At 42.5% G+C, this 26,814-nt stretch overlaps 1 protein-coding gene across 14 annotated transcripts in view; it reads right to left on the reverse strand.

The window, feature by feature from the left end:
* Positions 1 to 26,814, reverse strand: part of stxbp5l (syntaxin binding protein 5L) — a 149,381-nt gene that overhangs the window by 78,313 nt on the left and 44,254 nt on the right. For all 14 annotated transcript variants that reach the window (XM_087829674.1, XM_087829672.1, XM_087829670.1 and 11 more), the window contains exon 3: positions 4,900 to 4,981. In XM_087829674.1, the coding sequence (XP_087685800.1) occupies positions 4,900 to 4,981 (82 nt within the window). The remainder of the gene's footprint in view (positions 1 to 4,899; positions 4,982 to 26,814) is intronic.

The raw sequence follows: 26,814 nt of genomic DNA on the forward strand, positions 1-26,814 counted from the left end.
AGAACATCTCTTGGTGCACTTATCTCTACCTGGACTCAAAACCAGGTGAGGATGTAGTCTAGATAACAGCTCCTTTCAAAAAGCAAGAACAGAGAAAAACAAAGGATCTGCTTAAATCCACAAGAACCTTTCATCTTTTGTCTGACTGTATTGATCTGGTCAGTAGAAATGACTATTAAGACACTCATCACAGTACACACTAATCGTCCATTAATTAATCAATATCTAATAATAATGGATTGCATTTATATAGCGCTTTTCGGGACCCCTCAAAGCGCTTTACAATGCCACTATTCATTCAGTCTCACATTCACACACTGGTGGAGGCAGCTACGGTTGTAGCCACAGCTGCCCTGGGACAGACTGACAGAAGCGAGGCTGCCATGTCGCGCCATCGGCCCCTCTGGCCAACACCAGTAGGCGGTAGGTTAAGTGTCTTGCCCAAGGACACAACGACCAGGACCAGGGGATCGAACCGGCGACCTTCCGGTTACAGATGCGATTCCCAACCCCCTGAGCCATGGTTACCCTAAGCCTCATCATGGCCTGACATTAATCAACACTTTTCAGAGGAACTCCCTGAAAAGTGAAAAAACAGAGAGCTGAACTCAGCAGACTGTAGAGCACATTATACCCGACGCCGTTCAGAGCATGCAGTGAGGGGAATAATGTTCGCTCACTAACAAAGTAATGAGCGGCCTCTGATTACAAATGTATTTTTAATTTAAAGGAGAGAGAGTGAATATCAACCCCCATGTCACCGAGTAAAAGAAGCATTTCAGCCCCTACAGTTGGTCCTAATCGAGCTCTTTGGCGTCAGCTCGACCTGCTGTGTTTGGAGGAAGAGGAAACGAATGATGTGACTCATACAACATCATCGTGGTTGGGGCTGTTTTTCTTAGACGCGTGACATAAAATGTTGGACCTGAGCCTCCCTCAGCCACAATACTGAAGATTGGTTATGGACCCAGTGCTTTGTTTTTACGACGTTTTGAAGTCTTATTTTCTGTCCCTTGTATTTCCTAGTTTCTAAGTTAGTATTTGATCCTGTTCATGTCTTCCTCTTCCCTTGTCTCGTCTTTTTGATTAGTGCCGGCTGTGTTTCCCAGATGTTTCCCATCTTGTATTTAGGGTCTGATTCTTCCTCGTTCCAGGCCGTGTGTTCTGCCTGTTTAGTTTTATTCTCAGCTTAGTTAGTTTTGTATTTCTGACGTTAGTTTTTGAGTTTGATTTTGCCTCCACGAGTCTGCGTTTTGCGTCCATTCCTGCTGCCACACACAGCAAACTTGACAGGATGGGTCTGTTAGTATGACAGTGACCCAAAACTTACCACCAGGGCAACAAAGGAGTGGCTAAAGAAGAAGCACATTGAGGTCATGGCCTGGCATGCCTCAGGCCCACACATAATCTGAGCAGGGAACTGAAGCTCGGAGAGTTTCTGTAAGGAGGAGTGAGCCAAAGCTGGTGACCAAAAACACGTCATCGTATTGTCTTTGGCTTTTTTATAAGATCGAATGATGACATGTTAACACCGGTTCAACCAAATCAAGCTAGCAAAGTGCGAAGACAACCTTGGAGACCTCTGCTACCGACCCGTTTATAACGTGACTGAAGTCTGTGTGTTGTGAAGGAGAAGAGAAGAAATGAGGGGTGACTCCAGAATTCAGCATATTGCTGTACGTTTACACCTAAACACAAGATCATGGGTCGTGTTCGGTCCCAGCTCAGCTCAATAATCGCCCTTTTCTTACATTAGCACTCTGCTCTCTTTGCCCCGACTCCAGCACCAAACCAGCCTCTTTACATGTTTTATTCATTAAACATAATAATGAATTCAGAATAGAGAAACTAACACATTAATTAGCCTATTCATACCCTCCACTGACAGTGCCACAAAATAATAATCTATAAATATTTTTGCTCATCAAATGTGAAGCGAGAGGATCGCGAGGATGTTACGAAATTACTAAGTAATAAAAGACACGACGTGTGTGGGGGTTTGTGTGATAGAGGACAAAGATGCTCTTCATGCATGCAGCGCTCTCGAGTACCTGAGAAGTGGCCTCGTTCGTGGGTTGGTGTTGTGTGTCTAATGGGGAGAAGTCATTACACCTCACTGAATGTCAAGATCAGGTCTGAATGTACGAGCCAACCAGGGCAGCCGACAGCCCACGCACCGAGTCCACGAGAGGGTCCTGACATGGAGCACTGCTATTATCCACTCTGTCAATGATGGGAAGACCTACAGTCAGTGAGGGAGCATTAACATAGAGTGTGTGCTACACCATGCAAACACATATTTATGAGCAAAAATTCATTTCTGAATCTCGCTGAAGACGAAGAAACCTGGTGGATTTCAACTGGTTGGGGACAAAAAGTGCACGACTAAAGCATATCTGGATGATTTTAACGTCAGTGAGGAGTCAGTCGGGCTGATTCACTCGATGTTTTTGGTCTTCTGTATGTGAAGTGCTGCCTCTGACAGATGATGGGCTTTACTGTGGATCACGAGCACTGATCTTTCTCCATCCCCGTCTCTTCCCATCATTCTGCTATAATTTAATCTTGTTTTAGCTGATAAAAAACTGTGTCTGCTGTTTTCTAGGAACATGTGATCTGGCCTTCAATCTTGCTGGTCTGCATCTTAAAGTAACTCATCTGTATTTACAATCCTGAAACATCCTCTGTGGATTCAGGATGTTGTCAAGAGAACTGTTTCTTACAAATATTCACGAACGTTCAACAGTATATATATATTTAAAAAGCCCCCTCTCGCCCCTGCAGGCGGTTTTTACCCATCAAGCTCAGCTTGATGGTCCCGCGCAGTATCTCTGCTGGTCCTAGGACTGCGCTCTGCCGAACAGAGATCTCCGATGTTGTTGGAGACTGGGGAGCGTGCTTTTTTATTTTGTGCCCCATTTTTGTGGAACAACCTCCCTCAAGATATTAGGCAGGCAAGTTAAAGACTTACATGTTCACCATATCTTATGTGTCTTATGTGTCTTTAAATTGTTGTCAGCTTTTAAATTGTATTGCTTTTATTTATTTATCTTTTTATCTTCAAATAACTGTTCAGCACTTTGTTTGATAGCGCTTTATAAATAAAGTTGTTGTTAATAATGACAATAATGGATCGCATTTATATAGCGCTTTTCTGTTGTTATTGTTGTTGCTGTTCCTAGGACTGCGCTCTTCTGGACAGAGATCTCCGATGTTGTTCCTGGGATCTGCTGGAGCCACTCGCTTAGCTCGGGAGTCACTGCACCGAGTGCTCCAATTACCACGGGGACCACCGTGGACTTCACCGTCCACATCTTCTCAAGCCCTTGGTACTCCTCCAGCTTCTCGTGTTCCCTCTTCCTGATGTCGTTGTTATTCAGTATCACTACATCGATCACTACGGCCGTCTTCCTCTGCTTGTCTGCCACCACTATGTCCGGTTGGTTAGCCATCACCAGGTGGACTAGTTAGTCCGTCTGTATCTGGAAGTCCCACAGGATCTTAGCTCGGTCATTCTCCACCACCCTTGGGGGCGTGTCCTATTTTAACCTCAGGACTTCCATTTTTTTGTCACATATAACTAACTATGACTATAGATGGTTTATATAAAGCTGAGGGTCCATACTTCAGCACTTCAGTCTCATTTCGGTCCCTCTGTTCTATATTAGTGTTGGACAGAGACAGAATTACTATTCAAATACTTATCGAACCATTTTTTAAAACACACACACACACACACACACACACACACACACACACAATTCATGCTTTTAAAAATCCACTAATATGACAAGATACACTTGAACCCACACACTGCTGTAACGTGCTCTCAGCTACACTCTTACACTATTACAAAAACATTTGGGTGCTTAAACACACACACACACACTCACACACACACACAGTACCTGTCTATACCTGTAACACAGAAACACACATAACCCTCTTCAGGCTCATCCACCTTCATTTGCCTCAGACACATCACAGGTAGGCCAGTGAGTGATGGAGAAGTGGGCTGAAACAGCCAGTGGGCTTAAAAAGAAAAACACTGAGGAAAGAAAAAGACGAGAGGAGCCGAGATTACAGCAAAATAAAGCAGAAGATCGATGAGAGACGGCTTTACGTTTGAGACCTGTGTCGCCCTTCTCCTGCTCTTGTAACCATCGTGAAATCCTCTTTCCCCCAGCGTCAGTATTTTGTTAGAAAGTACAGCAATAAACTGCTGTTAAAGTCCTAAAATGAACAGTATGACACAGCACTGTCCAGTGTAAGCCCACACCACAGTTTGTGGAAAAGAAGAGGAGAGAGTAAAAACCACATCGGTGTAACTAAGCACTGCTCACAATTATCCTTCATTTAAAACGGTGACATATGCAGTGTTTTGGCTGCTGCCACTCAAGGATCAGTTAACTGAGAGTTAATCATGAACTGTTTACTTATAAATGTCACGACCATCAGACTGCAAATGAATTCAACTAAATCTTCATTTACACAATTATGAAATGCACACTATGCATAATGTATCATATGACTGGTTATTATATGGTATTAAAGCTTCCATTGTAAAAGAACATCATACACTGCAGTGTTGAAGTCTTCTGCTGACAAAAAGCTATCCCAGAAATCCTGCCTGTATCAGAGACCGGAGCTTTACACTCTTATTGTGACTTTATTTCATTATCAACTAATCCCATAATATAGGAAACCCAACCTAGTTACCATGCTAACAATCACCGGGGTAGTTAAAGGTGATTGTTATCACCACTGTCATTGTTTCATTGTTGGTTCTACTGAAGAACTAACAACGTTTCATAATCATCATTATAGCTACAAAGTTATAACTTTAGCACAGCTCCGGGTTTCCAAATATTATAAAAAGCCTGAAAGATTGTGGCTTACCTCATTGATGAGAAACTGCAGCTGAAGAACAGCAGCTCCGCTCTCATGCTGACAGTAGCAGTCCACCCCAGGTCGGCCCAGTCTGGTGACACCACAGAGTCAAGGAAGAGCACCAAGTTTCTGTGGGTGTGCAGTGAGTGCAGGCAGATAGGACATCCAATCAGTACATAAGCATGGAGCAGATATGATGATGAGCCAAACCTTCAGGTTTATTTACAGACACAACAACAGCAAACGTTTAACTGCTGCGCTGCTGCACAGTCTGAGGTGCAACACAGAATAAAAGGCTTCAGGCTGACAGTTGTCCCTGTTCCTGGTGGTGTGTGCAGTGTGAAACTGTTGTTTTGTTGTTTACTTGAAAACGTATCTAAAGAAAATGTGGCTGCACAGCAGCTGAACGACAGAACATCACCACAGCACAGGCAGATGGTGCAACGTCAGATCCAGTTATACAGGACGACTGGATGTGAACGAAGATGTGCACTGTAATCTCTGCTGGTTGCTGACAAACTGTACCTCTCTCACCTTGGAGCACTCAGGTTCACAGGGAAACAACATTCAGAAACAGTGTTTTTATTAGTGTGTGGTGCCGACGATGCATCACAAAAAGACGCCGTTCAGCGTCTTCATGCTGTCAGAAATAACCCTGTCGAGCCCATTATTATTATTTTTAGCAGTTTTTCTTAGGAAGCACTTCTCCTGTGTGAGCTAGTTAGTTAATAGTCGGTATAATGGTTGGGTACAACACTACTGTTTCCTTGCGGCTTGTTTAGGAAACAGGTACGCTCACCAGAGGAAGTCAAATCCCTGAGAACATCCTTCAAAGCAGGTGGAAACCAGCAGGAGGCAGAAATGACACAACGTGGAAACAGAGCCAGTTGGATGAGAACTACAAGCAGTTATTCAATCACTACAGTTTGTTCAGTTTGTGTCAGCACACCGCAGTGCAGCTGAGAAACAAGCAGCCCTGCAACGACTCTCATACGTCTGCAGACATGCAGTCAGAGTGCCACGACTGTCATTCTTATCAAGCAAGAACTGAAAACAAAGAATCTATTGGACAAAATATTTACTGCTGAAGTTTGAGTCAGCGGAGAGGTTTTCACGTTTTCAACCAACACAACTCGTTTGCAGTTTCTCTGCTGCACGCAGCGTTAGCTCTGCTGCGATTTCACGTGCACATGAGCTGTAATGTCTCATTACAAAACCTGTGCTATGATGTGCCCGGCTATTTTGCTCTACCCTTCTCCCTAAAGAGATTTCTGTCCACCTTGTTTAGCGTCAGTGGCTGCCCATGACACCTCGCAAACAGCTCGGGGCAAGGTGATTGTCTGAGCCATAATCAAATATGTGTTCATCTGGTTAACAGCACAGCGAAAAAAAAGAAAATGACAGTATGTGTAAACACTGTGAGTGGAAAGAGCGATCAGAGATAAGGGTTCAGTATTAATGAAACCCAGAGAGAGGAATCACAGAGAGCAGGAGACTGAAGAACGATTTAACGTGCACGAGGAAGAAAAGCAGACTTAATTACGCTTATTTCAGCGCTCCGCTGTGAACGAGTGGACAGCAGATCCAGTTATAAATCCTTCAGTTACCAGTAACACCATCCACACGTGGCTTTGGGATAATGCTTCAGCTGGCAGACGTACTGATAGCATGCACAGTGAGTACGCTCCATGTCAATTTCACAATGTCCTCTGAAAGCAGCAGGGCAGAACCACCCAGACAGTCCCTCTATACAGACTCATCTACAGCAGCCGTGGAGCCGATACGGCGAATCGTTGAACCAGGGAGCAGAAATCAGCTGCACTGGGAAGGAACGACTCGGTTTATGGTTCAAAAGGCCGGCTGTGGCTTTGGGCTAAAGCCAACTTTAGTTATGAACATTTACTTATTCTATACATGCGTGCAACAGCCTTATATAGAAAACTAGCATATATGCTAACATTTGATGTATTATTGTCTGTAAAACCTTAGTACCAGAATATTTAGGTTCCTGTGATTATCAGTGACAATAATCACAAACACTGTTTATTAAAACATTAAACGTTTCTTATAGTGTGTTAAGAAACGTATGAGTTGGACCACAGAGTGTTTTTATGAGCGTCTGGTGCAAGGTTATTATCGTTAATGAAAACTAACGAAATAACGAAAACTAGAAGTGAAAAAACATTTTCGTTAACGGAAATAAAAATGAAAACAAAAAAAGGAAAACTAACTAAAACTATAATGAGTGTTCACAAAACTAACTAAAATTAACTGAATTTATAGCAAAAATGTGTTTAGTTTTCATTGTTGTGTGCGTGTCATATAATAGTCAAGGGTGAAAATGAAGTTTAGTTTCCAGATTTTTTTCTTGCTGTGTCTCATTATGCCAGCAGGTGGCAGTACGTTAGTCGAGTCGTCTGTGTTGCTGCTCCGTCCACGCGCAGAATCATGTCAGGAAAAGTCGGAAGAACGCGCCAGAGTCCAATTTGGGATTACTTTGAATATGACTGTGTTTTGGATAAAGCAAGTGTCTTGTAGTGGAAAGAGACAAATTATGAGGGACATTTCTAAAGGGAAAAAAATCCCACAAACCTTAAAGTGCACTTGAAAAGCTCACACAAGAAGGCTAACCTAGCTTACCTTCAGAAGGTAAGGGAGCACACTCAAACCTCCCCAGAAAACAGAAGCTAACCCCAGGCAAGGCAGCGTGATGCATCCCGCGACAACAGGACGGGGATATCTACACAACTGTGTGAGTCAATTGCCTTCAAAAAGTTTATCAATTCACTTGAACCAAAATTACGAACACCCGGTGCTGCGAGAGTTAATAGTCTCATTGGTATATACATTTATACAGATATACATTTTATAGTTGCCTGGTATCAATGATTGTTCATCTGCCTTTATTTATTTATTTAAAGAACCCATAGGTGGGAATGTGAGTTGTCTGTCTCTGCGTGTTAGCCCTGCGACAGACAGGCGACCTGTCCAGGGTGCAGTATGGTAGCTGGAATAGCAACATACCCAAGGATGAGCAGAATGACTGATATGATGAAACTGGGATTTTGTTACACTTAATTATTGCAAAGACAACTAAAACTATAACTGAAACTAATCAAAACTAAACTGAAACTAAGGATTTTCAAAAAAATAAAAACTAAACTAAACTAGCAAACAATTGGTAAAAACTAATTAAAACTGATATAAAATTGAAAATCTGAAGTCAAAACTAAATAAAAATAAAAACTAATGAAAATTGCAAAACTATTAAAACCCTGGTCTGGTGCCAGCGAGTGTATTTGTGGATGGCTGTTTATGGTCAAAGTCAGCTTGATTACTGTTCATACAAAATGCTATTTAATTATCATAATTGGCCCTGCCAGTATCTCTGTCTTTCATGCGCGCTGTAATCAGGCGCAGATTTGTAAAATGCTTCACTGTCCGTTTTAATTTATCAGATTAACGGTTTGATGAGACACCGCGGCAGACATCCAACTTGATGCAGAGGACGCGTCACAAAACTGTGACCTTGACTAACCAGCGGGTGCTGTCAGAGTGTGTGTGTGTGTGTGTGTGTGTGATTTATACTGTTATAGCATGTATACATAAAGAGCTGAGCTGTTCCTGAATGATAAACTGACCGTGCTTTTACTTTGGTGGGACAAAATATTTGCCCGCTTCCTGATTTCTTATGTTTTTGTGATATTTGTTGCAGTCACATGTTCCAGAACAACAAATATTTGTCAAAGAGAACCAGAGTAAATACAAAGTGCTTTTTCATTTATTAGGGGAACAAAGTACCCATACCAACCTACCTGACCCGTGTTTAAGTGTGATGTAAGCTGAGTTCAGTGCCAGTGCAGTCGGGTCTGATTACTACCTGATCTGCTGAAGGGAGAAATCACATGTCTGAGACATTAAGTAGGCTAAAGGAGCTAAAAACACTCAGCACATGATGCCAGGATGTAAAGAACCTGGAGAACAGCCGAGGAACAAAGCCATATTTCTGTCTTACATTAAAACTTGTTAAATGACCACAATAAGAAGAACCAAAGACTTCACAGCACTGTTCGCTCACATGTTACTAATGAAATTATAAAGTTCATGTCAGGTTAGGACGGGTCTATAAAAATAGCTTTAAAGGCGTTTAGCAGCAGATATTGTAGCTTCTCTGTCATCGCGTCCAATCAATGGACCTCTATCACTAAAGGAAAGAAGACAGAAAAGACAAAATAGCAAAAACTTTAAGCTTTCTTGAGCCTTTTGTGCTCGTGCACCCACACCGAGCCGCCAAACCTAAAAGAAAAATCTATCCTGTGACCTATGGAGATCCATGGAGCACAGAGAACAGGCCCCTCGCACAAACCAGTCGATATGGACTGTTTCTTCTTTTGAATTCCCACACAGCGGGTGACTCCCAGCATTAAAGGTTTAAATGGCAATAACTCAGAGGAGGGAGGCTGCCTGTGAGTGTGATGGTGAGTTGTGTTAAAGAAGCCTGCACTGGTGTAATGTTCTGTGTCAGGACACTTTAATAGATGTTTTATAATAATATACACGTTTGACACAGGCTAGCTCAGTGGCAGTGATGCTAACATGTGTTATATGTAGAATGTTCATTTTAGATATACTGTAACATATGAACTGTAACATTGAACTGTAACATATGACTGTGCAGAGACGATGTGCGTGTACGCTGGTTTCTGAAGGTGAGGAACAGCAGCAGAGCAGCTCTGTGGCTACACGGGTGTAAACTGTGTCGATGCAATGATCACGCTCTGTGTGTGTGTGTGTGTGTGTGTGTGTGTGTGTGTGTGAGAGAGAGAGATTCAGGAGCTGACTTGAAAGGGAATGGTAGACTTAAATCATCTCTGTGTCAGTCTGCATCTTTCTCTCCCTGACAGGCGAGTCTTTGTACAGATCACATTCAAATTCACATCACACTCAAGGGCGCATCAAAACACACAAGATACTGTCAAAACACAAAGCTCATGTGAAGGTGAAGTCGCCTACATCCATAAGAAGACAACGCTGTGCTGCTGCCAGCCAACAGGACAGAACGGCGGCGAGTTTTTGTTGATCATATTTGCCTCTAAAACCAATGAGTGGAAGCAAATGTGTCGTGAATTTAAGTTTGTTTGTGATGCTCAGTTTGCCTCTGAAAAAGGATGGAGGTAAACAGAGTAAACATGTTTACCTCCAGGTGTACAGCACGTTCCCATCCCAGGAAGAGACATTCCCATTTTTAGGTTTTCAGATTTCTTAACACCGTATCTGCGATGGACCTGACCTGGGGTACCTCTAACCAGTAAGATGGGGCATATCCCAGCTCGCTGGATCAGGTGGGTGCAGCCGCCCACTTGGCTGAGGGTGTGGGCCGTAGAGCTGTACCCCTCTAACTCTTGCTTTAGTATTCATTTCACCGACAGACCTACAAGGATGCCGTGAGTTAAATTCTATTATAATTTCATGAGCATCTTACCGATAATTATCTGTGTCTGTGTCCCTCCCACGCACGGAGCAGGAGCAGCTAGCAAACATTAGCACTTCGTCGCTCATGTGCTTAAATCTGCCTCCAAAAACAAGATGGCGATAACTCTACAGCAGAGGATGATGGCTGAATATGTTCATGATGTACTCTGACACTTTATTAAGTGCACATTGATATAATATTGAGTTGGTACTAAGACGTCTGAACTGCTTTAAGTCAATAATTTGACAGCACATATTAACATTTAACTTCTACATATGAAAAATAATCTTAACTGATGTGTTTTTGGATATTTGCTTTTATGCTGTGGTCCAAACATGGAGGTTTTTGTCTTTAGATGTTTTATTCTATATATTATTTCTGTTGGCACATCATCATTTTCATTATTGATCTAACTGTACCTCAGCTTTCAGTCATGTTTGGTCCTGATGTTTGAATATTCAGGTTTCAAAGGTAACATTATTAGTAGTAGCATTAAAATGATAAAATCAGGTATTATTTTTCTAGTGCATGCTTCTAAACTGGTGGTTGGTATAACTTTAGCAAAGATTAGCTATATTCAAACAGAAAAAGTTTTGTATGAGAGGTTTTGAGATGCACCTAACAGAAACGAGTGTTTTTAGATAACAGCACCTGTAAGGAGGCTAAAACAAGGTTAGCTTACAGTTTTCAGTAAATTATTACCAACTCTCCCTGCTGTGGGCAAACAAGCAAATTAGTTCAGAGCTGCACACAATAGGCTCCAATCACACACATGTGTTTATCTCAGCAGGAACGCCAACACTTATATCAAGTCTACTGTGAGGAGGAAACAGTGTTTGCTTCCCAGCAGCAGGACGTTGTGCTGCAGGAGAGACGAGAAGATCTGAATTTAACTGATTTGAACTTGAAACATTTCTCCGTGTTCTGCTTTAACGTCTCTGCATCATTTTTTCAGGATCTTTTCAAACACTTCACAAATATTTCCAGTCCTCTGAATCAGTTTACGTCTTTGGCATCGTGACATGAAATTGGAGTTTCTGGGATGCAGAAAGATCTGCTCCAATGAGCACCACGGGAGGACTAATGATTAGCCAATCAGCACCGTGGGTGAGCGGTTATCATTAGTTGTCATGCTGTGCACTGGAACCAAGGCTTAATAATAAAAAAGAGAGTTGGTTGTTGTTGGAGTCAAATTGTGTTACTTAAATTTGTCTAAAGTCTTAGTTCAAGCAGCAGACATTCCTCTGTCTCTGAGCATCTCCAGCCTGCTGGACGCTGGGGGAGGCTGCAGTGTGTTATTACAGGGACATGTGAGGGCTGTTTTCTTGTTTAGTAAGCCCACTGCTTTTATGATCCTTTTGGTGAGCAGGAGGTCACACAAACGCACCCACACTCTCGCACATGCATACACACACGTGCACACACATAGTGCCTTATCTTTTGTGACCATAGGGGGGTTTTACAATGGGAGGTGCTTGTGTGTACTGTAACTGTTTTCAATAAAAGGCGGCAAGCGGAGGCCAGAGTCGAGGTCGTCTGTGGTTGGACTCAGAGTGTGAGACACCGACCAGCCTCCATCGCTAGCAAGTAAAACCGTTCCGTCATTGTCTTGCTTTCTTCATGAGGAATAAGTCTCTAAACCAGCAGGGCCTGTGGAAGCGCAGACACAACAGCTGGGTTACAGCAACAACCTTATCGACTGATATGTAGTCTCAATACTGACGACTGGACACTTTATTAGGTACACTTTGCTTTTTCTGTGATGGACACTCTTTTCCCCTCAGAGCTGCCACTCTCAGGCATCGATCCAACGCTGTGCCGGAAACATTCCTAAGAGATTTTAATCCATGTTGATGTGACAGCTTCGTACTATTCCACCGAATCCCAAAGATGCTCCATGGGCACGAGATCTGATAACTGTGGAGGCAGCGAGCTCGTGCTCAAGAAACCAGATTATTTGAGCACCATGTGAAAAACAATATCTACCACATTATTACACCATCAGCGACAGCCTGAATCCAACAACCGTCATGTTGTTTATCCCAAATTCTCACATCCACATTTTTCAGTCTTCTGTCTGGTGTGGTCTTCTGCTGCTCTAACCCATCTAATTCAAGGTTTTCACATGCAGAGATGCCTTCAGCTGAACGCAAACTTCTTCAGCCCTTCTCTGTGAAGTCTGGAGATGGTTGAGCTTGAGCACCAGCAAACAAGGAGTTTCTGAAATATTCATACCAGCCTGTCCGGCACAACAACCATGCAACCTTCAAAGTCACTTACATCAGCTTTCCTCCCCTTTGTGATGCTCATGTTAAACTTAAATTAAATGTCTAAATGCAGTGAGATGCTGCCATGTTTAATCAGCATGCCAGGCTGATTAGATATATTTAATGAGCAGGTAAACAGGTGTACCTAATAAAGTGTCTGCTTCACTATTAAAAACCTAGAAATATCATATTCGAGTAAATATTCGAGTATGGCTTCTTCTGTGTGTTGTTATTAATAAATAACTAATCCCACAGAACTCTGTCCAAACGGATGTGATCTCAAACTGTGGATGGACTGAGCGACATTTCCTAATGAGCTGCCGCTGCTGTCTACTCATTAGGAAATGCCTTCTGCTCAGGACTGTGAGGTGTAAACATGAGCTTCCTGATTCCGACCTAATGCATCCTGGATCCATTTCCCTTAATTGTATTGCATTAAACTCACTCGCCTAACACGCAGCACTTGTTTTTCAGGTGTGATCGTGCTTCACGCGCTGGAAACTAAAATCCCTCCATGACCACAGCCCGGAGCAGCTAAAGACATCGGCCATCTCTGGTTTCTGCCTAATCCCTGATATCTGACTACAGAACACGTCTCCACAGTCACCTGGTGTTTTCGTTCTGTTCTGTCCTCTCAAACATTATTCTATTATTATAAGAGGATGAGGTTTGTATTAGCATTACAGAGGCATCCACGTTATCATCCTGCATCAGTGTTCACCGTTTCTAAATCCTGCAGAAAAAGCGGTGAGCTGTTACAGCTGTTACAGCTGTTACAGCCGTGTTCTTCTGCATGCAGTGATGTTAGCACCTGGGGGATCGCTACTTCAAACTGCTGAAATTTAAGATGAATCTTGATTAAACTCATTTTACTCCACAAAATTATACCACAGTGCTTCTTGAATTGATCCCACTGCATCCTCTGGCTATCACCCAATCCATGCTTAAAATCTATCTCTCACCCCACTTTATCTCTTACCTCACTGCCTCTTTCACTGTGTCTGTGTGTGTGTCTGTGTGTGCATGTGTGAAGGAGGGTGTATAATAACTGGTTTGTGTGAGTTTAATAATACTGGTGAAGGAGTGGAGACACAGCTGGGCAATTTAGATTTGAGTATAAACATCTCACAGCAGAGTGGATACAGAAAGAATGTGTGCACGAGAGTGTGTGTGCACGAGAGTGTGTGTGTGCACGAGAGTGTGTGTGCACAAGAGTGTGTGTGCGCGAGTGTGCGTGCATCAGTCCTAGGGCTTTGTGAAGCAGCCATGATGTGAGACATGTGAATGATGTGTAATTTACTTGGCTGTGCAGACAAAAAAAGAAGATAATTGAACATTTATGGTTGTTTCATATATGATACTGCTTTGATTTACAGAGTCATAGATCTGTTTATAAAGAGAAAGACCATCAGCATACACACAAATTGTTTTCATGTTCCAACACAATGTTCATACAGAAATATGGCAAAGTATGTGTGAACCAGTTTCAATAGATGTCCAAGAAGAAGCCTTAATAATATCACCTCTGTTCTAAAGCCATGATTTCAGTATCCAAGCACAAGCCTTTCATTTCTGCCAGTAATTATCTGATTAATCAGCCGAGTGACTCTCAGTGAAAGAATACAAACAGCTGTGGGCAGCCAACCAATTCATGCTTTTGTCCTTGTGTTGGTCAAGCTCCATTTCTGGCCAAAGCTCTGTGTCTGTTTTCATTTTTTATCGAAATCATTTAAATTAAGAACCATGAAAATGCTCTTCAGTCCATCCATCCATCCGTCATCCATCCATCATCTGTCATCCATCCATCCATCGACTAATCATCCACCCATCCATCCACCCACCTATCATCCATCCATCATCCATCTATGCATCATCCATCTATCCATCCGTCATTCATCCATCATCCGTCATCCATCCATCGACCAATCATCCATCCATCCATCCATCCACCCACCTATCATCCATCCATCATTCATCTATGCATCATCATCCATCCATCCGTCATTCATCCATCCATCCATCTATGCATCATCCATCCATCCATCCGTCCGTCATCCATCATCGGTCATCCATCCATCCATCGACCAATCATCCATCCATCCATCCACCTATCATCCATCCATCATCCATCTATGCATCATCCATCCATCCATCCGTCAGTCATCCATCGACCCATCATCCATCCATCCATCGACCCATCATCCATCCATCCATTCATCCATCCATCCACCTATCATCCATCCATCTAGCCATCTATTCATCCATCCATCCGTCCATCATCCATCATCCGTCATCCATCCATCCATCCATCCACCCACCTATCATCCATCCATCATCCAACTATGCATCATCCATCCATCCATCCGTCATTCATCCATCCATCCATCGACCAATCATCCATCCATCCATCCACCCACCTATCATCCATCCATCATCCATCTATGCATCATCCATCCATCCGTCCGTCATTCATCCATCATCCGTCATCCATCATCATCCGTCATCCATCCATCGACCAATCATCCATCCATCGATCCATCCACCCACCTATCATCCATCCATCATTCATCTATGCATCATCCATCCATCATCCGTCATTCATCCATCCATCCGTCATCCATCCATCCATCGACCAATCATCCATCCATCCATCCATCCACCCACCTATCATCCATCCATCATCCATCTATGCATCATCCATCCATCCGTCATCCATCCATCCATCGACCAATCATCCATCCACCTAACATCCATCCATCATCCATCTATGCATCATCCATCCATCCATCCGTCAGTCATCCATCGACCCATCATCCATCCATCCATTCATCCATCCATCCACCTATCATCCATCCATCTAGCCATCTATTCAACCATCCATTCAGCCGTCATCCATCCATCCGTCCATCATCCATCATCCGTCATCCATCCATCCATCCATCCATCCACCCACCTATCATCCATCCATCATCCATCTATGCATCATCCATCCATCCGTCATTCATCCATCCATCCATCGACCAATCATCCATCCATCCATCCACCAACCTATCATCCATCCATCATCCATCTATGCATCATCCATCCATCCATCCGTCATTCATCCATCCATCCATCGACTCATCATCTATCCATCTAGCCATCTATCATCCATCCATCCATCCATCCATTCAGCCGTCATCCATCCATCCGTCCGTCATCCATCATCCGTCATCCATCCATCCATCATCCGTCATCCATCCATCCATCCACCTATCATCCATCCATCATCCATCTATCCATCATCCATCCATTCATCCATCCATTCAGCCGTCATCCATCCATCCGTCCGTCATCCATCATCCGTCATCCATCCATCCATCATCCGTCATCCATCCATCCATCCACCCACCTATCATCCATCCATCATCCATCTATGCATCATCCATCCATCCATCCGTCATTCATCCATCCATCCATCGACCAATCATCCATCCATCCATCCATCCACCCACCCACACACCCATCATCCAACCATCATCCATCATCCACCCATCATCCATCATCCATCCATCATCCATCATCCACCCACCCATCATCCATCCATCCATCCATCCATCCATCCATCCATCCACCCACCCATCCTCCATCCATCCATCCATCCACCCACCTATCCATCCGTCATCCATCCATCCATCTAATCATCCATCCATTCGGCCATCTGTTCATCATCCATCCATCCACCGATCATCCATCCATCCGTCATCCATCTATCATCCATCATCATCCATCATCCACCCATCAATTCATCTATCCATCCATCCATCCACCCATCCATCATCCATCTATCTATCCATCATCTATCCAGTTTAGGATCATGGTTGGGCTGGAGCCTGTTGTAGCTGTCATAAGATGCCGTGCACACTGGATAGGTTGGTGCTCCGTCACATTTATACAACAACAAATTTAAAGGATAATTCCCATAAACTGCATATTTCTCATATTGTATTTTTACTGCTCTGTGACTCATACAAACTTTTCCGAGTTCAAAGAACAAGTCTTTGCAAAATGACAGCTGCATATATTACATTAAAGCAATCAGAGCGAGCTCCCTGAAGACTCAGAAAAGAAAGTTTTTTATGGAAATCATTTTATTTCATTTAATGATTTTAGTTTGTGTCTGATAGAAAGCAAGCACGACATCAGGAAGCCTGTTTTCTGCTCGCTGCACAAGGATCATAAATCAGGGACGGCTGGCTTTCAATATTCATCACTAACACAATTATTAGCCGCCGTCAGGCAGGTACCCTCGGACCTATGTTTGACCTCGCGTTGTGCCATCTTCCCCCAGGGTTTAGTTTTGAATGAACGTGTGGAGTAAATATCTTACGTACACACATCTGAGCTGCCACACAGTAAAGCAGTGAGAAACATGTTCACAGCTCAATGATTTTGTTTTCACAAGCTTCATAAAAGGATTCTCCTAATCTGTGTACTAACACATTACTTGCACAGGGCTCATGGAGTCAGTTCCTGTGTACTGCAAAAAAGGACAAATCTATCAAACTAAAACCACTTTGATTAGTGGAAAGCTCCTCCTGTGCATCTTAAGAGATGCACAGGAGGATCTTTATCATTTAATCATTTAAAGATAAATTTATCTGTGAGCGACCATCTTTGAACAGAGGCGGTGGTTTACGACACCAACTCTCTGCCATCTATAATCCAGTTTTGAGATCCCTTCCCAGACGCCTTAACGCCCACTCACACCCTGGGCCATCTGACCTCAGGAATTCGCATGATAAGGTGGGGCCAGGTTTCACAATGAACTCACCCGAAACTCTGGCTGATTGGGACCCACACCCAGTTCCACACCTTGGCTCAGGCGATTAGAGGATCATCAGGGGGTCCTTTTGTCCCTCTGTGGGGGGACACTCCCACTAGGTTTATATCTGGGACTCTCCACCATTTGACCTTAGAACTGAAGAAGCCTCTCGGATGAGAGGTGAAACGTCTTCAAGTAACTTAAAGAAGTCCAGACGCTTTTCTTTGCAAGCTCCTTTGACTACGATGACCTGGATGACTGAGAACCTTCACAGACATAAATTTATCTCATTGCTTATTTGACTGTTTCACATAACAGTGATTCAAATGCTAAAGGTTGTCTGCCCACCACGCTTTTTAAAGACTACATCTGTGTTGGTCAAAGCTGCTCTTTGGTGATTACATAAAATTACTGTATGTAATCACCAAAGGACAGCTTTGAATAAACATAAAAGCCAATGTGGAAGTAAATATATAAATATAAATATTTATATTTGTATATAATTATAAAAAGTTTGGATTATTAATCACTGCATTATATATGAGTGAACGCTAACTGCTAACCATCTTTGCTCTGTTCATTATTATCAGTTTATGAAGCAGTTTAAATGACTTTCGTTTACAAACAACTTTAGATCTTTTTTCTATTTGAATTCTTTTTAAAAGCATTTTGTACTTTATATATTCACCATTAGGTGCACCTGTTCAACTGCACGTCAACGCAAACATCTAATCAGCCAATCACATGTGAGCAATGCAGTACATTGAGGCATGTAGACTTGTGTCTCTGTCCCGTCTTCCTCCACTCACCCCCAACCTGTCATGAAAAAGATGGCCCCGCCCCTCCCTGAGCCTGGTTCTGATGAAGGTTTCTTCCTGTTAAAAGGAGTTTTTCCTCCCCACTGTCACCAAGTGTTTGGTGGGGTGTTCTCTGTATGACTGTAGGGTGTTTACCTTACAATATAAAGCACCTTAATGTGTCTGTTGTTGTGATTTGGCGCTAGGTAAATAAATTTGAAATGAAGTGAAAGTGAATGGTCAGGATGACCTGCTGAAGCTCAAACTGAGCATCATAATGGAGAGGAAAGGTGAGTTCAGTGACTCTGAAAGTGTCGTGGTTGTTGGTAATCAGAAACTGCTGATCCACATCTCTGTGGGCTCACAAAGAGAAAACATCCATTCTCTGGATGTTGATGCCCGAGGTCAGAGGAGAAAGACCCCGACTCTGCAGCAACTGTGCGATGCTATCATTGAAATATGGATCATAATCTTGACCTGAATATTTACTCTGTTCAAAATCAAACCCAGTAGTATGAAGGAAGGCGCATATAATACTAAATAAAAAATGTGCCACACTATAAAAGTTTCATGCCAACAGCAATTATCCCCAACTAATTATTTCATCTAAATAAAAGTCATGACTGGGGGGCATTAGTGCTTTTATTACCTCCTTTTCTCTCTGCCTGCCAAACATTACGTTATATTTTTAAATCATAAAATCGTACCTTAGTCGCACTTTCATGTGACAGAGCAAAATTATTAGTTTAGCTGCACATAAACACCCACAAATCAGCCATTATTTCTCCTGTTAGTGCTCTAAAAGTGAAGCTCAGTGAACTGCATATTAAAGTCTGGCAACACACTGCAGGTCCTTTACCCACCGCTGACCTCTGCCACTGATCTCAGGCTCCTTAACATTGTACACAGTGTATGTTCACAAATTACAAATCATGTCTTATTAATATCAGATGTGATTTCCACCTGATTTATTTAGTACTGCTGCAACTATGCATGCAAAAACAGACATTTTACTTCCTGCAGGTTTTTGCCATTAGAACTAGGGATGGGTACTGGTATCCGGTGCCGTGATGGCACCGGTTCTGTCATAAACGGTAGTAACCAGACCGAAAAGCAGCGCACATTTTGGTGCTTTATTTCGGTGCTTTTTTTCCCCCTGAGATATCATACACTTTAGATTCTAGCCAATCATTTTACGTTTCCGAGGATAGTAGGCGGGCCCAGGTATGTGCGTTCTTTTAGAGCAGAGCTACAGATTAAAAACGCCCAAGGCGAAGCGGTCAAAGTCTGGCTGTACTTCACAGCAAAAGATGCAAACTCAGCAGCCTGCAACAAGTGCTTTAAGCTGATACTGTGATACTGTGCAAAGGAGGTAACACCTCAAATCTGATGACACACCTGGCGACGCGTAGCGTTTTTTTTTAAAGCCGAGAAATGTGCCGTATTTGATAGCTTGCTGCGAGACCTCACACCGAGCACATCTACTGCGGGTGTGGTGCCTGTTATCGGACCCGGAGTTAGCAACATCCCCCAAAAACCCGAAGAGGAGAGTCCTGGCCCCTAGCCCTGCCAGTGTAGCAGAAATGATGAGGATGATGATGGCAGCAGCAGCCGTTCTTCTCTGCGTGAGTAGCTTAATGTTGTTCGTGTGTAATTTATGTTGAGTAGGCTAACCACGTTATTACATTAATGCATGTAAGGTGAACTAGCAAACATCATCGTAGCTACATGCAGCTGTCTTCTTGTTTGATGGCAGATACTCCCTTCACCCTGGCCAAAAAGGCTAAAATGACCAAAGAAAAAGTGGAAAACAGCTAAACATGAGAGGTTTTTGGACAAAGTTTGTGTTTTTTCCATTGTTTAAGCACCGGTTTGAGCACCGTTTAAGCACCGGCACCGTTTCAAAAGTACCGGTTTGGTACTGGTATCGGATAAAACCTAAACGATACCCATCCCTAATTAGAACTCTAAATGAGACATCAGTAAACGAACGTCCTGCTTTTAAAGCGTGCTGTCTGCGGACACATAGCTTATCTGGATGAGGAATACTGTCTGTGCCTGCATCTTGCAATAGTTCGAAGGAGGCATTTGGATCAAAATGTAATTGGATCAGCGTTCACACGTTTGGAGGCGGTTTGTTTCACTCTGTGATCAGCTCTCAGGCAGGTGTAAATGAAATCAGTCCAGCTTGACCACTAAAATGTCTCACCTGGTTGTCTTTGCTGGGACGCAGACCAACATTTCTACCACGAGCCGTTAGCTTCACCTGGGATGGTTTGTGTTCGTTGACGAGCAGCCAGCGATAACCAAACTGTTTAGCATAATGTGATCCAATCACAGCAGAGCCAGGAACCAGATAACAACAATGAATTTTAAAAGCGGGTGTAAATGAAAACATGTGTGTATAATTAGTGTTATCAATGAGGAGGAGCCGGTTTGGCTTCATCTGTTCTATTCAAACATCGCTAAAACAACAACAGCCTTTTTAATGTCAACACCGGCACATTTGTAGCTCACCTGACCTCTAGCATTTAACAACGGGGAAAAGGAAGGGTGTGATAATCCCCGGGCTCTTTGCCTGCACGCTATTGTCTTCTGTTATTTGCAGGTAGGCGGAATTGTTCATTTGCGAGCTCCTGAGCCGGCGTTCCAGGCCTCTCGAAGGCTCTCTTCCTCACACTACGTTCAATTCCTTTGTTATTTCATCTCTTTAACTCCCACGCGGCGCTCTTCAGAGACCCACTCATGAATGACACCGATGTAAGGGGCATCCACATACTATTACTTCTTGTTGTTTAATCTGACTTTCTGTAAATAAACAAACACAGCTGGCACATTTTAGTTTGCCATGGTTTAACAGTCAGCCATACATGGGAAAACAGAGATTTGATGCTATGACATGACTGATCTCACAGGATATGCAGAAACAGTTTTCTCCTACTGGACCGTAAATGTAAAGACTTTGTTTTACAGCTGCTGGCAAACAAAAGACACACAAAGGCAGATAAATGGACTCAGTTTAAGAAGCAGTTCAAAAATATGGTTTTTGTAAAGTACAGGGAGGAGGCAGGGCTCTGATTGGCTGTTCTCACCCACTATTCTCACAATAGTGATGTTCAAATTTGGATGTGTTACTGGAGTTATAAAAAATAAAAAAATACATGTAAAAAATTATAATGAAGAATTTCTGGTGGAGACAGCATGAACAGGAAGAAGCAGCGGAGACTATTAGTTACTATACAGTGTAAAAGGGGGCGGGATTAAATAAGTCATGCTTCGTCCTACTTCCTTTTTGAACATGTAAGTTATTTATAATTATTATTGTTTTGTTTTCATTTTGTTTTGGTTTGTTTGTCTCTTTTTTTCTCTGTTGTTGTTAAACTATTTTAACATGTTCAAAATAAAGATCAATACAAATCTACATTGATTTCAAACATTGAACCCTTAGTGCTGCACTCTGAGAAAAATCACTTTCATTTAATTCTGTTATTATTAAAAGTCTGACTATAACATCAAAGCATGGGAATATGTGATTTACATAAATACAAATGAAACAAAATCAAAGGAAAATGCATCTTTCTGATGCTGCGTGACGTCGCATGCACACACACACACACACACACACACACGCACACGCACACACGCACGCACACAGCCAGGCTGCACACATTCGTACACTCATGGCTGCATCTTAATGAGCAGCTCAGTGAGTAATTAACCTGCAGATAACCTTCTTTGAAGCAATAGAAATGGCTCTCAGCTGGAAACAGCACAGAGATTCTCACAGGTGAAAAAAAAAGTACTGCAACAGTCCGAGGTCTCGTTCACAATAGTGGGGGAGGAGTCTGGATAAGTGTAAACGGAGCGCATCCTAACCAAGGATGATTAAAGCTCCTGCGTGTGACTTGGATTTCCCCTGTAAGTATTCCGAGTGTTGGATCAGAGGGAAGACTATGGCGCCAGATGCAATAAAAAGAACGTGGCTGATTTCTGCTCCTGTGTTATTTTGAGTTGCTCTGTCTCACAGTGCTGCTGTGCCACAATGTTCCCAGTGTTGCCAACTTAGCGACTTTGTCGCTATATTTAGCGAGTTTTCAGACCCCCTAGCGACTTTTTTTCTAAAAAAAAGTCGCTAAAAAAAAGACGTGAAAGCGCATATCGCTTTTACTCTCAACAAGCAGCGGGTGCTGTAACGCAGTCAGTTCTTCTTTTACTCTTTTACTCTTTTACTCTTATGCTGTTTTGTGGATCACAAGGTTTAAAACTACTTATAAACACAAACACACAAAGTAACTCCACCAGAGCGCCTATTTCGGGTCACTTTTGCCGGTCCAAGCCCGGGTAAAGGAGCAGGGTTGGAATTGTGACATTAAAAAAAACAATAATTGCTAAAAGAAATTTAATTTGTAGTTCTAAATAAACTCTAAATGCATTTAGGACGTTTTTTTACTCACTTTATGTCTCTTCCACGATGTTATTTCTCTCTCCAACAACATAGGTTACAATTACATTAGCATGACCAATTATGCAAATTAGGTGATGACGTCATTTAGCGACTTCTAGCGACTTTTAGGACAACCAATAGCGATTTTCCTTACTGAGGAGTTGGCAACACTGAATGTTCCACATGGAATCATTTTGAAACTGACTCAATGCATTTCTTTGTCTGTCTCTACAAAGCAGGAAATAATCAGCTTGTATCTTCATCTTTGTCTGCATATTTTCTTCATCAGTCTAATTACTTGATGCTTTTTGATTACCAAAACAAATCAGCTCATTCTTCTTGCTTCCTCCACTTCTGTAACATTGATTCATTAATGCTGAATTCTCTGCAGCTGCTCTATTCCCGTGTTGTTGCAGTATATTAATGACTAACCTCGTATTGTGGATGGATTATCTCAGTTGTTCTCCTGACTGAAGTTTGGTCCGTTTACAGCATCCTGCCATGCGATTGCATTTGTCCCTAACCATCAGGAACCCTCACGTTAACTTTTATCGAGTGGAAAGAAGTTAGCTTCACTATGTTTATGCTATGCTAACATAGCTGTGTAGCTAGCGACCACGTAGCACATCATTATATACCAGCTAGCCCAACTTCAGTAACCCTACAAACGTCACTGCTGTTTAGTTTTCTGTCTTCATTTATGTTGGAAGTGATAGCAGAGCTGTACGCTTTAATTTTGTCAGAAATCTCTCAGTCAGAACATGCTATATCATGTTTAGGTATCATGCTATATCAAGCTAGTGAGCTAACTTCCTGCTAACTTCTAACTCAGTTAAACTTCATAAAGTCTGTTTTCATGGATGTTAAACTTCATTGCTACACCTGGTAAAGCAGCAACACTGATCATTTTATTAAAGATGAAAGAATTTAGACAGTTTGTAACTCTCAGTGATCGTTTGACTTTGGGACCTGAAGCGGAGTTTAGGTGGCTTCATAGCTTACCAAAGTCATACTAAAACATTTTTGACAGATGTTTGAGCGCTAGGGTTGCCAACTCCCTGAGAAATAAATAAGGGACACCTCGTGGCCAGGGCCGGGCGACCCAGTTGTCTTCACCCTTCCCAGTGTGGTGAATTTTTTAGCTCTTTTTTTGTGTGTGAAATTATTTTTTTAACCATTTGACTTGAATTTGATTTAAGTAGATGCGTATTCTTTGTGATATCAACACATGGGAAACAAAAATCATTTAGGCATTTATTTTTAGCTCAAAATGACAACATTAACACAATAAAACAGGTCTCTTTCTTAAACAGAAGCCTGTCATGCTTAACTTTTGAGAATAAAAGTAAATCTTTCTTTAAAAGAACTCTGTCCTGCTTAACTTAAAATTATATAAATTAATAGAAAACAATAGAAAGAAAAATATTCTTGTAACAGTGCACATTTAGTGCATTTAGTGCAATTGGCTTCAGTAGAGGCATTATTTCAGCTTTTGCTCCCGTTTGTAAACCCACTTGTTCCCATGATTACGCATCATAACTCATCATCATTATTCATCTATGTATTACTTTTATGTATTACTCATCTATTTGTTGTAATCATCTATCCTTGCAGTTGTTTATTATACAAAATAAATTATATTATCATACATCTGGCCACATAGCGCTGATATTCACTGCACGTGCCCATTTTAACCTTAACCAGAGGGTTTAAAAACAAACAAACCAGTGTTTACATACCATATCTGCTTCTGCCGTGGCCTGGTGGACAAAAATTGGTTAAGGGTTCCCCGAGCTTTCACGCCCCTCATGTTCTTCATGTGCCCACCATTAGAAGCATGCCTATGGAAAAAGTGCGCCGGCACACAGTGCAGTGCGCTTTATAGGTATTATCGTGCACTTTTCCAGCCAGGTGTTTTCCTTTTCCCATTCTTCCCTGTACTTTTGCAGCCTTTGTTTCTTTCTCTGAGAGGAACAAACATTGCTGGTCTAATGCCGGGCTTACACTGTGCGATTTGTGGCCCATTTTGAGCCAATTTTTGAGTCGTGCGACCAAATTGGTGATTGGCCCGATTTTGGCCTTCATCATGCATCGTGTAGTATACGTGGGGTAACGAGAAGCGATTAACACCTCACGACCAGTTCCCGATCATCAATCGCTCGTGAGGGTGTCACCGCAGCCGCTCACACTGCTCACGCGCAAACACGTAAACGTCGGTGAAAAAGACGGAGCAGCACGGCTGTGCAGCGTGTGATCTGGACACAAGTGATGGAGGCACAACTTGTAGAACTTTGGAAAGCCTTTTCGATGTGGCATCACCAAATTATCACGACCACAACAACCGTGAAAATAGTTGGATCATGTTTTTCATTAGCAATTTAGCAAAGTTGATGGTGGTGGTGTGTCTGTGTGAGTGAAAGACAGAGAGGGAGAGCGAGCGACAGATTTTCTGTTATAACCTTCATTTTATGGAGGCACAGCGTGAGCACTCAGGTCGCATCAGAGCATCGGGCGGTATAGTGTGAGACCTGCATTGTGACCTACAAACTTATAACCCATGCGAGTCAATCGTGCAGTTTGAAAATCGCACAGTGTTTGCCCAGCTTCAGGTGTACTGTCGTCTGAGACTTGCACCGCAGTGTCGGCGTTTGTTTCCCTGTTGGCCATGCTTTTTGTTGTGGTCATCTGTTGTCTTCCGGTATTTTCTCCGCAAGCGACCTTTCCTCAACCAATGAGATGAGCGGTAATCTGAATTGTCATAAGTGTGCTGTCAGCTCATTGGTCACAAAGCAGGAGCGGGGCTGGGAATTATGTTTTCAAACAAAGCGTTAATTACATTAAAACTTATAGACTACTTTTGATTCTCACTGTATTACGGGACAAAGTGCGTCCCTTTTCAGCTCAATACGGGACGTGTACTTTTGTTTCTAAATAAGGGACAATTCCGTTTTTTAAGGGACGGTTGGCAACCCTATTGAGCGCTGTGTAGCACATAAAATCGGTCCGAGGTCAGTAAGCACAACCATAATTCATAAATAAGGAGCACTGATGATTTTTGAGAAAATTAAAGGATTTTAAGTGCCTTATAGAAAATACAGTATTGTTTTAGTGATGACTGTTCTCAATGCAGTTCCTTCTCCTCCAAAGTGGAGATGAACCATAAAGAGCAGGAGAGCTGCTGTAAGTGTAATGATGTCCACACCTGCTGAGCAACTCAAATATAACAGGTGACAAAGGGAAAAACTTCAGACAAATTTACAGTGTCAGCACAGTTTGAGTTAGCACACAGCAGATCAATCACAGGATTGTGTTCAGGATGTATTTGACACACTGTATCCTGTGGTTACAACACACCGTTTATATTGTAAACTTGAGACATAATCCTGTTCATTAACCCTGATCTCAAACTTCACGTCCTGCAGTTTGTTCTGTTCTTTTATATAGCTTCTATTATTAAATACCCATCTAACGTCTACAGGCACTGACGTCATAATGCTTCTTTCATCACCAGGTGGCGCCAAAGCAATTAGCGCTGTGTTTTTGATTCGGTGGGGTTTTGCCCTTCCTGACGCCACCCCAATGGGTATCTGTGTCGGGTATATATTTGGTCTAAATTCACCCGTCGCTCGATTTGTAAATGTGATAAAAGTGGCCTTAAGCAGTGGGCAGGAAATGGGGCAATCAAATAAGCCGCTGTCTCTGAATCTAACTTCCGATATTAAAAGATCAGACAATTTTTCAACCGTGAGGCTTCTCCATGAGGCACAGAAGATTAAACGCTGCTTCCTGGCGCTGATTTGAACTCTCTTTAGACCGCCACTCCTGCTGAAGCTGAGCCAGGGGAAAATATCAAGGCCTTATATCGGGGAAGTATTAGTGCTGCAGAACTGTGACAATATGACACACAATATTACACAGCTTGGGAGGCATGCTCACCCGGGCATGAGCGTAACATACTTTCATTAAACATTATAAGAACTGTGAATTGGAGGAGAGCGTTTCTGCTCTCGGGCTCCATCAGCGTTATTTGCCACTGTGGAATATACAGCATGTTTCTAGAGTGAGAAAAGTACAGCCGAGCTGTTTGTCAAGTAACACAATCACAAGCCCAGAGAGATTTTCTGCTCCAAAGAATTAAG

The sequence above is a fragment of the Neolamprologus brichardi genome, chromosome 16, assembly GCF_056152115.1.
Source record: "Neolamprologus brichardi isolate AB-2024 chromosome 16, ASM5615211v1, whole genome shotgun sequence".
In the NCBI taxonomy this organism is placed as follows: Eukaryota; Metazoa; Chordata; class Actinopteri; order Cichliformes; family Cichlidae; genus Neolamprologus; species Neolamprologus brichardi.